This window comes from Antedon mediterranea, chromosome 9 (assembly GCF_964355755.1).
Source record: "Antedon mediterranea chromosome 9, ecAntMedi1.1, whole genome shotgun sequence".
In the NCBI taxonomy this organism is placed as follows: Eukaryota; Metazoa; Echinodermata; class Crinoidea; order Comatulida; family Antedonidae; genus Antedon; species Antedon mediterranea.
The window spans coordinates 23,569,602-23,585,339 of NC_092678.1; the positions used below are offsets into that span (position 1 = coordinate 23,569,602).

General features: G+C 34.1%; 2 protein-coding genes across 4 annotated transcripts in view; one reads left to right on the plus strand and one right to left on the minus strand.

Moving 5' to 3' along the window:
• The window catches only part of LOC140059561 (ataxin-10-like), a 78,949-nt gene that overhangs the window by 18,205 nt on the left and 45,006 nt on the right, over positions 1-15,738 (plus strand). The gene's annotated exons all lie outside the window — the stretch shown is intronic.
• Positions 226-14,805, minus strand: LOC140058557 (protein Wnt-7b-like). 2 transcript variants are annotated; one of them, XM_072104222.1, is made up of 4 exons: positions 14,433-14,805; positions 5,232-5,461; positions 1,677-1,948; positions 226-1,302 (listed from the first exon to the last, which is right to left on the minus strand). In XM_072104222.1, exons 1-4 carry the CDS (start codon positions 14,501-14,503, stop codon positions 820-822), a joined length of 1,056 nt encoding a protein of 351 aa, XP_071960323.1. In that variant the 5' UTR covers positions 14,504-14,805; the 3' UTR covers positions 226-819. The 2 variants fall into 2 exon arrangements, with proteins under 2 accessions (XP_071960323.1, XP_071960324.1); XM_072104223.1 differs by lacking the exon at positions 14,433-14,805 and adding an exon at positions 6,743-6,926.

Sequence of the window (15,738 nt, forward strand, 5' to 3'; positions counted from 1 at the left end):
TCGTAAAGTTTCCTTATTACTTTGGCTCAATATTCACAAAAAAATGGAAAAAAGAAAGAAAAGAGAGATTTAATTTCATCAAAATCGTTATGTTGAAAAATTTGAAACTAAATGTTGTAAAATATTTAGAATTCGTCAGGTTCCTTCTTATTACTTTGGCTCAATATACACCAAAAAAAAAAAAGGGAAAAAAGAAAGAAAAGAGAAATTTGATTTCATGATTTTATATACAATTTTATTTACGTCTGCTTTGCAGTAATTTCATAATACATTATTTCATAAGATATAAATTAGCAGTCCATATATACACTAGGTTATCTTTACTCATTCAATGGAAGCCTTTACATCCAGTAGTCTACTGGATATGCAAAATATATACATTATCCTATATTTACACACTAATATTAATATACTTTATAAATAGAATTTCTCTCTACATAGGTCAAAGGTCGAATGTTGTTTTGGTCAGTCCTTCATTTTGTTCATTTATAATCATAAATGTCCTCATTTGCATTTTAAATTCATCATTTGAACAACCTCCGTTTCCACTTTTTTTTTAGATGCATATTATTCCATGTTGTGAAAGCTATGTTCTTTGTGCTTTGTGTATTTGCGTTTGCATTAATCTGCGTTCACATTGAGTCCGGATTCGTTCCGGTTTTGTACGGAATTCGTCACTTTTTTCAAAATCCAGAATGCGTCAATGCGAACAACCTTTTCCCATTTGTATCCGGCCACCGGATTCGAGGTCTCAATGTGAACACAGCTTAACGGCCCTTGTTCTTACCCATCGTGTGGACAGAGATGATGTCGAGTGGATCACTTGCATGTGAATTCTTCAGTTCTTTCGCTACATTCATTACACTTTACGTAACAACACCAGAAGAACTTACAATTGCATTGCCATTTTTTCGTATACTGATGCGTGTTATATCCCCTTCCACAACACAACAAATTACAACTGTCGCTAGTATCCGTAGCAGTTCTGTTGCACACTCGCCCGGTCGTTCCCAGGCTTCCCTCTTTACGATTATTCTCGCAGAAATTAGGCGATTTATGAAGGAACACCATGTCCAATTTACGTGGCTTTTCAAACCGACTTGAGCTTCTTATCTGTAAAAATGCTGGTAACTGTGTTTTACGAGATCGAACTGGTTCCACGTGTTTTGACTTCCAGAACCTGTCTTTTAACTTGTTTCCGATGATTCTGAATTGTGGTAATGTTGTCCAACACGTCTTCGTTGTACACGATCCAGATGCACCATGGCATTTGCATTCTGTTTTGATGCTGTTCTTAAGAATCTAAAATCGAAATAAAAAGTGAAATTAAGTATAGGCTATGTATGTTCATATTTATTTCGACAAAGAAGATAAATAATATATAATTGTTACAGTATAAATTGGGAAATCTCACTGCTTTAAGAATCAATGTAAAAACGGATCCCCGTGCACCAGAAAATAAGAAACTGGCTAACGCCAAGTCAATAGACTCATGCAGGATTTGTCGCGATATACCTGGGTCACGTCTATTTAAGAAATAAATTTAGGTTTATCCTGGAGTCAAAGCAGAATCCATAGGATAGGCCTATACTAGATTGGGACTATAAATAATTTAAACTCCTACAAGTGCATAGCGTATTTAAGAACCGGGCAAATAGTATTAACTTATTACGTACGTTACGTCCAACGTTATTGTTATGTAGGTTCATCAATGATCTTGCTGTCCTGCTTTTTTCTCTGGCATCCACAAACAACTTTGATAATCGAATACCATAGTTAATATCTGCACTACACCCTCCCCACATCCAGCCACCGTCCATTAGGACGCCTGTCTCTTTACTTCGGTCGCAGCTACAATTCGTCATGTTCCCTTGACTACACGCCTGCGTAATGGCGAAAGTTACGCCTGCTGAACTGATGGCGTATTGGTAGGCGGCTTCTTTGTAGCCTATTTGGAAGATAAAATGTATTTATAATCCTACATATTATGATCATACATTATGCAAACATCATTTGACTAAAGCTTTCCACTAGGGCGCAACACACGTCAAGGACGTAACGCAACGCAAGTACGTGAGTTGACCAAGTACGCGTTGCGTCATACGTCTTTGTCGTTCGTTGCTGGAAACTAAGTGTACGTTAACATTTAAACTTGTATAGACTTTATCCAAAAATAGTTGGTGATTTGCGCAATAAAAATAACGTTATTCATGCAGAATTTCAAACTTTTCAACCTAGGCTTTTATTTCACGTTTAACTAATATCTTAACATAGGCTTTAATGTCAACTCGAATCGGGATCAGTTCACCCTAGGGAGGTGCTAATATGTTTGGGAACATTCCGACTAAACCCCACTAAACGTCGCCGTCCAGGCACTCTGATTATTTTCTCTCTAAATTCGTCTTGTTCATTAAATGCAATTTTTGATGTTTTTCATCGTACAATTTTGCCCGAAGGGACATTAGATTTGTCTTGGGTCTCGACAGAGTTAGACGAAATTTGTCAACATAACTTTCTGACAAGGAAAGTTAATATCATCCACAAATTTTAACAGTATTTATTACAATAGGTCAACAAACTCCGAGGATAATGAAGACGTCTAGAACCGAATCACGCTTAAAATAAAAGTATACATTAAACAAAAAAGACTGGTTGGAAGTCATCAACACTTTTTTTTATTCAAACAGTACATTATGCCTACGGTCTTTAGTCAAAAACGATAAACAACCACATAGATGTTGGTGTATTTAGAATTGTTGTCTCATTTTAAGAATAAACTGTAGGGGCCGAACGTGTAAGTTCATTATAAAATGCATACCTCTTTTCGCTGCGATCATTATTTTGGCATTTGCACGCAACGTAACAGGACCACAATGCGCAAATTTGACCAATCACAACAGCGCATCGGCGGATCAAATTGTCGCTTGCTATTGGTCAAATTACTTGTGTTGCGGTTGCGCGTTCATGCGTTACGTCATGGCTAATGTTTTAAGGATAAAGTGTGTCCACACCCTGTTTAATTTTTTTTGAAATGTGTGAATCACGTGAAATACATTAAATCTGACTTGAAGCTTAATTATTAAGCTTAAAAGAGCGTTTTTGGCAACTTAAGTAGGATTTTTCTAATTTGTTACGGTTGATTAAATCTGGTTTGAGGTACAACACAATCTGTATTCTCATCATGACCCTAACTAAAAATGTTTCAAATGTTAAGAAAAAATATATGATTAATTTGAAAAAAATGATTAGTCACATCCGTTACCCTGGATTAATGCTTCTTATGTAATGTTTAACACATTTTACCTCCCTCAAAGAACATTAGTTTACCACGTGGTACAATTGATATGACCTTTACTTGACCTTATGTAGGCCTATATGAACTGGTAACTGTCCAATGATGACAATTTGGTTAATATCTATATTGCAACTTTTGATAAATTTTTGGTTATATACCGTATTTGAAATTACATTTTAGAACATTTTAAAATTGATGATTTTCAATGATCATTCGACCTTGATTCGTCAATGACATTTAGAACGCGCGCGCGCGTAAAAATCATGATAATCATTATTTTCTTATTCATTAATGTTCTTCCGTCGCACAGTAATGTTCTTTAAAAAAAAACTTTCTATTTACCCTGGATTCAGTAAAATGATTTTTAATTGGTAGAACGTGGAAGGCAGTTCACATGTTCATAACGTGTGGTGAGTCCACAGGGATACTTAATGTTCTGCTTCGTTGACTAAGTCACAATGTCCCTTCCCAATACATCCACATGACGTTAGACGTAGGATGGCATTTGCTATTACAATATAGTTCATAGTAATCGTTATAATATTCTTGGAATCGAATTGTATTGTTTTCTATATTTGAACTCATCTTTTTATTCATTCATTCATTTGCTTTAATTCGATTAGTACATCATCATCCATATTATACAAAACATACACACAACAAAAAGAGAGCAAATATCATCAGGAAAGTAACAATAGCAACTTCCACAAAAACAACCTAAAATATCCTAAAAAAACTATTTACACCAACGCTGATGATGCAGGTTGGATTGTGGAAGTACATTAACTATGGTTTTAAACAGACTATATTAGAACTGTCATGAATTCTGTTCTTAAACTACGAATGGAGTTCCTTAAATATTCATAAAATGAGGGAACGTTTTATTGTAGTTTTATACCATTTAAAAAAATGTCATACATTTTATGTGCAATAATTGCTTGTCATCTTTTTCTTCTTGTCTTGTATACATATTTTTGACAATGATTTTTACCAAATAATATGAATGAAAGAAGTAGTCTAGTTAACGTATGAAAACAAGCGCATCTTCATTTTCCATATTTTTGTTTACATACTGAATTATTGAAACATGTGTTTATGATAAGTCAGTAATATATATAACTTATACTCATGTTTATACCCTGTTAAGTCTCCGTATGTCTATTTCCAAGTCTGTGTATTAATACAACCAAGATAATATCACTAGTAAATCCAGGTTTAATCCTTCGTAATTCAATTGGATTTAAACGTAAAGTCTTGAAAAACAAACTTATCCGATCACATTAATACCGTACCACAAATAACTATTCTAATAGTAATCAGATGTTTTTAAAAGGTAACTGTATGTTTACAATATTCATAACAAATATTGTTATACTTCTAATGATGGATTTAGTGAAGGTAAACTTATTGTTACTCAACTGAGTTTGCAGTTTGTATTTTCTACGGCTAGACTGCAATTGTGCTGGATATTAATTAGACTTGTTGTTAAACATGATGAAATTGTCAATTTTAATAGAAAGAACTTGATAGATTATCACACTTAAATGTGTATCTTATAAGTAGCTTATTGTCAGACTGTATCTAATTTCTTTCCATTATCATATGAAAACACCATGATACAGCACCATAGACTATACCCTCACCTTACATGATACAGGCCTCACATGTGAGACACATAAGATGATGTATTACTGAATGTTCCTATTTATTTATTTTACCTTATTTATAGAAGGTGACCCTAAACAGCGTATGCTGACAACCAAGGGGCTCTCTTGATGGGTGTGACAGTGGATGTGTGCATATGTGTGCGACAGTGGATGTGTGCATATGTGTGCATACTAGTACACCGGGGTAACCCCCTACTCGTCTCGAAAGATGTACTAGGTTCTTTAAAGTGCACATGAGCTATAATAAAGTAGTTTTAAAATGTTCTTACCGACTGGAAGTTCGTAGCCGAACAATGACCGTTTATCACCGACTATCGTACAGTTCCACCGGCCATTGCTGAACTGGTACTCACACTCTGTCTTCCCTATTTTGATACCTTCGGTGATGGCCACTATTGCATCTGGACGACTTTGACATATGTTTTTCTGTCGTTCATCTAATCCTGGTATCCTATCACATATTATATTTGCACCCAATGCCACTACAGATGACAAGGCCCTGTAAGATAATGTTATTTTATTTAATTATTATGATATTGAAAGCATTGCACCGAATATATTACAACGTTGTTTCAATTGACATAAGCAAGGTCATATAACAAGAGTGTGTGTGAAACGTAGGATTCGAACCCAAATCCCTGTGTCAAAATAATTTAATATCGTCACAGTTTAGACAATATGACCGTCACAAACAGACAAATGAACAAAAACATTAGACAAGGCAACATTATGATAAAAACAAAGCAATGTACAGTATGCCTATAAAGTTCTGTTTCCACAAAAAAAAAGGTTTCTTTATAACAGTCGGTTTCCAGGTAAAAAGTGAAATTCAGTCATGATAAAATCTGTTCAGGCTATAGGTACTTTTGATTCCAGGTGAATAAACTGCTGAGCTGTAGACAATACCATTTTGGTTGTCGGTTCTATAGGCAAACTTGTTCTCAGGTCCGTAATCCCAATTTATCATCTGTTGATTAGTAATTGTATTCCGATCTCTTCTCTGCTTGAAGTTGAGTAAATTGAATTACCTTGAGCGACCGATAACAGTCAATAATAACACTATTATCCTGCCTTTACTCTTCATATTTTGTACTCCTCATCAAAATGAGCTTTTTATCAGTAAATTAATCTTGTTTCCGATGACCCAGTTTATTCTCTTAGTTCCGTCACGATTCTCATAATGCTATGTAGCAGTTTTAATGTGTTGGTTGTGATGATTTCTCAAGTTATCGTCCGAAAACGAGGCAATCCAACCGCGTCGTGTGATTAATACTACGCACGACCGAAGGCGCGAATTCCCAGCCAGAAATTGAGTCGACGATTGGGTGCTAATTGCTAGGTTAGATCAACAACAGCCTAGAGAATGGATGCAAATAAACTCTATTTTTCAGCCAATAACTTATAACATTAGAATGCGTACTTCGATACCGACTCCCGGGATTTTACCAGAGTTACACGAAGGAAGTCACTGCATTTTATTATTTATCCATTTCATATTAGGGCCTATTTTAGTAACTGTAACTGTATTTAAACTGTATGTCTATACGTACTCCATCTTAAATTATATTTTAGTAACGTTATTAACAAACTAGCGTGGAAGCATTGAGAATCGACTGATTATTAACACTGTTTCTTATATCGTGCTATATCAACCCCATCTTCAACCTTGATGTAAAATAGGCTAAATAGGTAAGCGTTACTTATACCAGTAATGTACACCAACTACTGATAGTCATCTAATTAGGCTTAATTTTAACCTTAATAATTTAAACCTACTTACCTCAAATCGTACAACGAACTTAGGATGAGATGACTAAGAAATACAGTGAAGAATGCACTATTTATGTGCATGTTAACCGCCGACTTAGTAATAACTTATAATGCGTATTATTCCAGTGTGGTCGGCTTAATGTCCAAGATTTGCACATTAGTAAGCCTCACGCTTTTCTACATTACCCACCACTAGTATGCTTAAGAAACCTCACAATCGCAAAGTCAAACAATACATCTGATTGGTCAGTGAAGTGTTGCTGAAACTTTGATCGCTAATTCTGAATGGTTGTTGAAACCAATCGGTTATAATATCGGTAAGCACAACATGTTTGCCTTCGGGTCCATCTAAAGTAGTAGTAGCCCCTCAGATTGTCAACATAATGATGCTGGTCAAATTAATCGTCTACTAGTGTTTTCGTAAAGTGTTACGTTACTCTTGTGTAATATGAATTTGCTGGGTAACGTGTAACTTCTCTTTTGTTGATGAGCTATGTACGATGATTCAGTCATCATGTGCGTGTTTCTTATGTTATACTTATGTGGTAGACACGTATGACTAAAACAAACGGTGTTGAACATTTCTCGAAGCCCTCAATGTTTTTAAAGACATTATACCATATTCATTCATTTATTTATTCAATAGTATGTAGGCCACTAGCCCAAGTACGGTACAATAATGGAAAATAGTACAGCTTGATATGGCAAAATTTCTCATTGTTCTTTTCAACATACACTAATTTCGTTTCCAAAAATTCTGCTATTTTTCCCTTTCATTTAAGAACAATTATTCAACAAAGGTTCCTTTAAAAATTCAATGATTCCAAATTTGCTCAACCAAGATTTTACCGTGATGTTTACTATCTATTTCACCAAACCACACAAAACACAACAGTGAAAAAAATAAGGAAAATAGCTTGCGCTAGTCCAAATCTTAACAACATTAATAAAGTTTATCTACTCATTCCCCGAATGTTGCGTTATTTCCAATAAGTTTTGTTTTTTTTGTTTTCATGTTGAGCCTTTCATTAAGGATATGTTTGACATTCATCATGTTAATCATGTTTAGCCTAAATGTTAACCATACACCGGGCCATACACCATGTCGAATGTTGCTGAATTAAGGATATGTATGACATTCATAATGTTAATCATGTTTAGCCTAAATGTTACCCATACACCATGTCGAATGTTGCTGAATTAAGGATATGTATGACATTCATAATGTTAATCATGTTTAGCCTAAATGTTAACCATACACCATGTCGAATGTTGCTGAATTAAGGATATTTATGACATTCATAATGTTAATCGTGTTTAGCCTAACCATACACCATGTCGAATGTTGCTGAATTAAGGATATGTATGACATTCATAATGTTAATCATGTTTAGCCTAAATGTTACCCATACACCATGTCGAATGTTGCTGAATGCTTATAATAATAGAATGTAATTCCTTTGAACTACGTTTACTTCACCAGAACGACCTTGTGTAATAACATCCTGAAAACAATACAAGTGACATACATTGACTTTAAAGCTACACTATCAAACTGTATGTGATCAATTGTGATGTGTCCTTATTTGGAGTTGATGATGTCATATCACTACCATATCTGAGCATATCACTACCTTATTTGAGCACATCACACTTTTTTGATAGTGTAGACAGAGCTTTAGGATTCAAGTTCAGAAAGTACTAGGTTCAGTGTGAATGATGGGATTATGGAGTTGTACTGTACGCAGATTGGTGGTTGAGATGTTCGTCTAACGATCGCTCTGCGTGCGTTCTTGGTTCGAATCATGTGAAATGTTAGGGTTTTTTTCATGACATATCAATTCCAATTTCAAAGACTTGTTTATGTAGAGAGTATTTATGTTTGTTATGTGAATAGATTGTCACTTGCATATCGCAACAAAATTGATAGACCTGGGCAATGTTCCCTAAATAAAATAAAATAATATTGTTAAAAAGTAAACTTACAATTGAGGGAAGGCACAGTATTACGTAAAACTTTTACTCTATGGTAAAACGAAGAACTTTTGTTGTTGAGGATACAGGAGAGTATCTGAATTCATTTCAACTGATCAATAAGTTGTATATGTATAATATAATAAGTCAATATTTAATGTATATAGTTTAATGTAGTTTAACTGTTCAATCACCATATTCATTGTATTGTGATAATTATGTATTGGTAATTGATTAATACAGACTGTATAGGATGCTGTCAATGGTTGTGAATGTTTCCGCAATGAATTTGTATATGTGAATGACTCAAACATTATTTATCTACATTTGTAGCATGTTCAGATTTGATAAAATCATGTTAATTTATAAAAGCAAGATTTCTGTCTTGTTGAGGATACAGGTGTGTTGGCAGGTGGATCGACAACAAACGGCGTGTCTGCTGTGGCTTGCTTACTTCTTGTTAGGATATCATGCTTATGTTTAATTGTTCGCTGTTTTAGCCCGCCTAAAAGACACATTACACGTCTCTTTAATTCAAACTGTCAGCTTGTTGTGTCTATTAGGTTTAGAACAAGTTGTTTGTCCATTTTCTAGACTATTGTGAAATCTTCAAATGCCTTTATACTTTATTCTGTGTTTTGTTTTAGGTACATACTAGATGGTTCATTTTCTATAGTTTCCTTAGATATCTCCATCGGTCAGTTGTTTTTTTAAATAAAAACAACGAACGAAGAAATAATGTAAAAATAAAGAGGAAGAAAAGAAACATGATGGAATTGACGTCATAATAAGTAGTACATGCCTCGAAGCATGTCGAATATCTCTAGCTGCCGTCTGTCACTCACTAAGTTTACTGTTAGATTACTTTAAAAATAAACACCCTTCTATCCTGAAGGTAATAGTGAAATGTTATATTCCATGTATAGGCCTAAGCTATTATAACAGCAGCCGTGTCTATAAAATATTGTCCATTATATCACCGTATAGAGTCCAACTTATATGCGTATACGTGTTTTATATTGTTATACAGGCCTATAATTGTTATAGACCCCAACCAAAGAAATTATTACTCTAAAAGTGTGTTTAAATTAGGAATAATCTACAACTACTACTAAATTTATACCTAGTGGCCCGTATATACCAAATAACTGTATAAAATGCACGTGTCTATATTAATGTTTGTATAATAGTATTTCCCTGTTGATTGGCACTGCAGTATCTTATCAATATTGTTTATATTTGCTTGTTATTTATTATAACTAGATATATATTAGCGTAGATTAGGTCTACTTCGGTAGGCTCCACTGGTTTGATTTCATGATCAGAGTACAAAATCCCTTCCATTAAATAGTACTAGTGACGATTATGAGTAGAAAATCTATCTTAATTCTTAAAGGCAAATTGATTTGTTTATAGAATATAGGAAGATGTACCTCAAAAAGAACAATGCTAGTATGAATCTAATGTTGATTCACAACATTAATCAAATCTTAATCGAATCTATTATCAAACAAAAACTACAATACTTTGGACATATTGCCAGACGGGATGGAGATAGTATGGAGAAAATGATTATGTTTGGGAAAGTTGAGGGTAAACGAAAAAGAGGAAGACAGAGACTCAGATGGATTGATGGTATAAGTGGTGCTACAAACCGACCAATAACCAGTTGCTATAATGAAGCTCAAGATCGGCAAGAATGGAGACACTTCATCAGAATGGTCACGAGTAGCCTACTCAGATATCATGAGTAGAACGACGAGAGAGAGTAATGTTGATTCGTTGACATTCCAACTATTCCCCCTTAAATATATACATTTCTGCAGTTCTTCTTTTATTTGAATTTACTTTCACTTTTGATGACGTAATCAATTGAAAGTGACGGTCGTTGACTTCTTTCTACAAGTTCAATGTCACAGGGTGACGTCATCGCGGAAATTAAGCACGACTAATGTCACCACAAAACATCCACCCAAGAAAAACTCATTAAGGATCATTATTCTGCACAATTACTGGCCTATTTGTAGCTATCAAGAAAAACCAAATGTATGTCGGAGACATTCTTTAAACCACCCCGAAACTGCACCCATCTTATATGCTAATGAATATTCATGTTTATTTTGTGACGTTTCCTGATGGGTCCCCAACTTATGTACGAAAGGAAATATCGCGGAGCGGTTTTTTTTCATACATAAGTTGGGGAATCCTTGTAAAAGATACACCCAGTCACGCCTTATGGATATGCTAATGCATATTCATGTTTATTTTGTTACGTTTCCCCAACTTCTAAGTACGAAAAGTAATGTCGCTACCGGGGATTTCTTTCTGGAGACAAATCCACATTCATGTTTGTAACTGTATATATTTCTTCAACGCAGAAGGTGGTCAACCGCCCATTGAATTTCTTGTAGAGAGTTAGCTCAGCTAGGATGACAGTAGATGTAAAGTCTTTGCTAACCTATGCGGGAGATTCGTCTTTTTTTACCGCCGCATTAATTGATGTGACAAAATTAACTAACACCTGCTCGGGTCTAACTGTGCTTGCAACTGTTTTGTCGGTTGTTCCTAATTTTAAAATAGCGTCAGATTCCTTCTTAATATACGATGAAAAGATAACTACATCGGGGAAATTTAAGTATTTTATCTGTATTTAAATTGTTATGTTATTCTGTGCATGGAGAAATCAGTTAGGACTGATTTCTTCATGTTCTGTGTGAACGCGTAATTCCATCGTTACACAATCGAGGGCATAACATAACGTGTTATCTATTGCCCCATGCTGATCGTCTTTCTCTCGATGCTTTAATGTAGTTGCCACAATGTATCTCGTGTTACCCTCTTTCGAATGTCATTTGCAACATTTGTCACTAAATAATGTCATTTCCATGTTTTTAAGTTTGCAGAATGTATTGACTATTGTCATGACTCTCATTGAGGTCCTATTTAATAACTTTAAAATATTTCGATGAAATCTTTGATACCGTATATGTTGCATTGTTTTCGTTTTCATAAGCAAAATTTCGTTAGATACCGTATAAAACCATATTTGGTATTACTTTGTGTACTTAATTTTAATTGAATATTCTGTTTTTTTTTCATCAAGAGTTTTTGGTTGCAATTCTTTTTGACCAAGCCCAAACTATATGGTTGATTGAAGTATAGGCCTAATGAATTTTGTCTAGGGTTTTAGGTTTATTCGTCACCCGGTACCAACATTATTCAGGTAAAGCCTGTTTTCCTGTCGACGTTAATCGACGCTATCGTTCATTGAAATGTTAACGATTTACAGGATAAGGTACTCGCTATCGTTATCATTTCAACTTGATCGTTTTCAAACGATCGTCGTTGAACTGTTAACGATCAACGACGATAGCGTCGAATAACGTCGGACAGGAAAACAGGCTTAAGCCTTCTAAACGTAAAAGGCCTATTCATAATGCGTATTTAAAACGCCTATAATCAGTGTGTGTCATTGTAAAACTATTTATTTGGTGATAAAACACGTTTACATTTTAAGATATAAATATGTTTAAGATAAATTCGTTTGATTTTATAATAGACAATACAGCACCTCTTAAATTGAACACTTCACTTTGTGTTGGCTGTATGCAAACCTTCAACGGAAGTACTTCACTCTCTCACTTGATAAAATTTATTTATGTCAATATTATTGTATTAATATTATAATGAATATTTTAAATTAAACTTCCTTTTAAGATCTGCTGACTACCGTTTGTATAGTCAAAATTAATGTCTGTTCACACATGAGAATGAAATAAAAAAAAGTAGGAATCACGTTTACATAAGAATGAAATAGAAAATAAGAATCACGTTCACACGTAGAATGGAATAGAAAATAGGAATCACGTTCACACGTAGAATGGAATAGAAAATAGGAATCACGTTCACACGTAGAATAAAATAGAAAGTATAGGAATCACGTTTACACGTAGAACAACATAGAAAATAGGAATCACGTTCACACGTAGAATAAAATAGAAAGTAGGAATCACGTTCACACGTAGAATAAAATAGAAATCACGTTCACACGTAGAATGGAATAGAAAGTAGGAATCACGTTTAAACGTAGAATAAAAAATAAAGTAGGATTCACGTTCACACGTAGAATGGAATAGAAAGTAGAAATCACGTTTACTACGTAGAATAAAATAGAAAATAAGATTCACGTTCATATGTAGAATCACAATGAAATTGACTGATTGATATGGTTTACTTAAAATTATGTTTTTTTTTTCGCGTTCAAAAGTTGTTAATAATCGTACACTTTTGTATACGCGCGCGTCGACTTAGTGTCGTGGTAACGTCACTGCTGATTTGACAGCTATGGAAATGAGATGTCCTGAAGGAGTAAAGGGTTGGTTCGTGCTCCAGTCTGTTTATCTTTCGATAAAAAATCTACAGTTACAGATAACACTGATGTACTGAACGATTGAAAATGATTAAACTCACAAACACATTTCTAAAATTTGGTCAAGGTTGTCAAGTGGCGGGAGAGTGTTGTTGGTGTTTTCTATTTTCATCTACACTAGAACAAACTGTCAAGGTTTAACATGGAGAATGTTTTAAACGGAAATTTCAACTATGAAAATGGACATCACAGTGTATTAAACATATCAGGTTTTATCCTTATCTAAAGAAATGGTTCATAATATGTCACAATCGATTGTAAAATGTGCAGTTGATGTCTCAAATTGAGAGGATGGATGACGCCCTATATGAATATCAGTGTCCGTCGAGAATTAGGCGTGGTTCTAAGTAATTAAAATTGATTTTAAAAACACGAAATAGTGCTCATCTTAACACATCTAGTGATCTATTTTAAATGGTTTTACTTTTAAATAATTGCCTCATGGCCCATTAGAGGATGTTGTTGTAATATGTTATACTTTCACCAACCTATTTTAAAGAATAACGAGACTGTTGATATCTTGTTACTATCCTAAGTTTTTATTTCAATTGGTTTGTTAAAAAGAAATTCCCAATTATTCATTTACTACAATTGTTTCAACCGATATGAAGATATATAATTATGTTTTACTTTTAAACTTTATAATTTACTACAAGGACGAATTTTGTCTTGTCTTGTAACTTGCTTTCCTAGTTATTACTCTTTTTATTTTATCAGTTGATTACTTCTACATGAAATTTAAAACATTATGAATGTCAAAGTTTAATCAATGTGTTTACCTTTTTTTGCCAGTTTTAAACATTTTTGAAATTTGTCGATAGTGTTTAATCTGGTGTAAGTACTGCTATTGTTTTGACGAGTTACAAATTACGATATGTCAAAAAATATAGAAATACACATATAAATAATAAATCTATCTTTAATTTCTAACACACACGGTGCAGAGTAGTAAAACTGGTTAATAGAAAATGTTCACAAAGACGGTACAGAATAGTAAACTGGTTAATAAAGAAAATCTCCAAATATCCCATATATCATGTCCCGAAGTGTAAACTTAGATGTTTCTAATGTTTTGTGAAACCTATTCCTATGGGAACTAGGTATAGCACCATCTCAATCATGACTCCACAAAAAACATAGGACAACCTAATTCTAAGCAAAAAGAAGTTTTGTTTTGACATTTAAATACAATAGAATCACACTTTGAAGAACTTATAAATTACTTTTAACAACAAATTTTAACAATTCTAACCATATATAGAAATATAAAAATGTTCAAAAAAAGTTAAAATCTTACCTGATGTAAGTTGAGATTAGAATGATAACTATTGATGATCGATATATTGAGCGTCCAATTACTGACAACATTTTGAAAAATAAAATCCAAATAAATGGTAAATTCAACAGGTTAGTAGTTTGTACACCTGACGTGGTTACGAGTTCTTTCTCCAATGATTTTTAGAAATCTGACAGTTTTGTTGCATTCTTGTTATAAACATAGGTAGACCAAATCCAAATTAATTATCGCAGTCGGTATTTATACAACCATTAGTGAAGACGATATATAAACCTAAACCCACGCGTCAACTAGTTCCGGGGAAAACGTTTTTGCTTCTACATTGTAATTCCATGTACGAACAAATGTCATAAAACTTTCCACAATGTTGGTGATTTACTTTATTCGTCGTCGACGTGACAGGAGCGCACGTGTGTGTTAACAATGTGTTACCATGTTACGCTTTCCCCTCGATGCGTCGTTTCTCTCTGTGATACTTTTTGGGATAATTATGTCAATGATTGAACACCAATAAATTCAAGAATTTAAACAGTACAGTTGAAGTTTGTACTTCTTGCTTTGGTCATGCCGTTTATTTATTGACCAATAGATATAGACTTGATTAACCAATGATCAAACGTTCTATATCCCTAGGCATATACACCCAATTCACAGAACATGATCGTACGGCTTAAAAGGCGTCTCACCCCGTGTAGTGTTATGATCAAACGCAAGCCGTCGCGAGCACGTTGTCTTCAGTCCCAGGAGAAAACACGTCAAAGCAATCTATTGAAAAGAGAAATGTTGCCCAATTTACACCCGTTGTACGATGTCGCGTTTCAAACATTTACACAACTATTTCCATTGTTTCATCACACTTATTTTTTCTTCAGACCAGACCTCCTGTAGAATGATACTGAAGAATGAAAGATAAAATCTTTAAATGTCTCGTCGTATTATGATCCGAATCAGACTAAACACCGCCTTATATTTTCCAAGTATTGCTCGTGTACATCTAATTACGAGTTTAATCCACTCCAGTCCTCCAAAATCTTGTTTAACAAGCTGTTTGGTAAAAGTGGGTTTTCATGCAATCTCATGTGGTTCGTAAGTCAAAGACCCGTATCCTCCCGGGGGACAAAGACATATACTTGATTATAAAATCCCCACAATGTTGTAACAAATTATCTTGATAACAAGTAACAAATTATCTTGGTAAAAAGTAAAGAAACAAGTATACTAGAGTTATAAACTAAGTAAGCCAAATGGTGCGACACAGAAAAGGTGCAACTAACTGTGATCTAGGCGGCGGAAATTATCGGGTTAT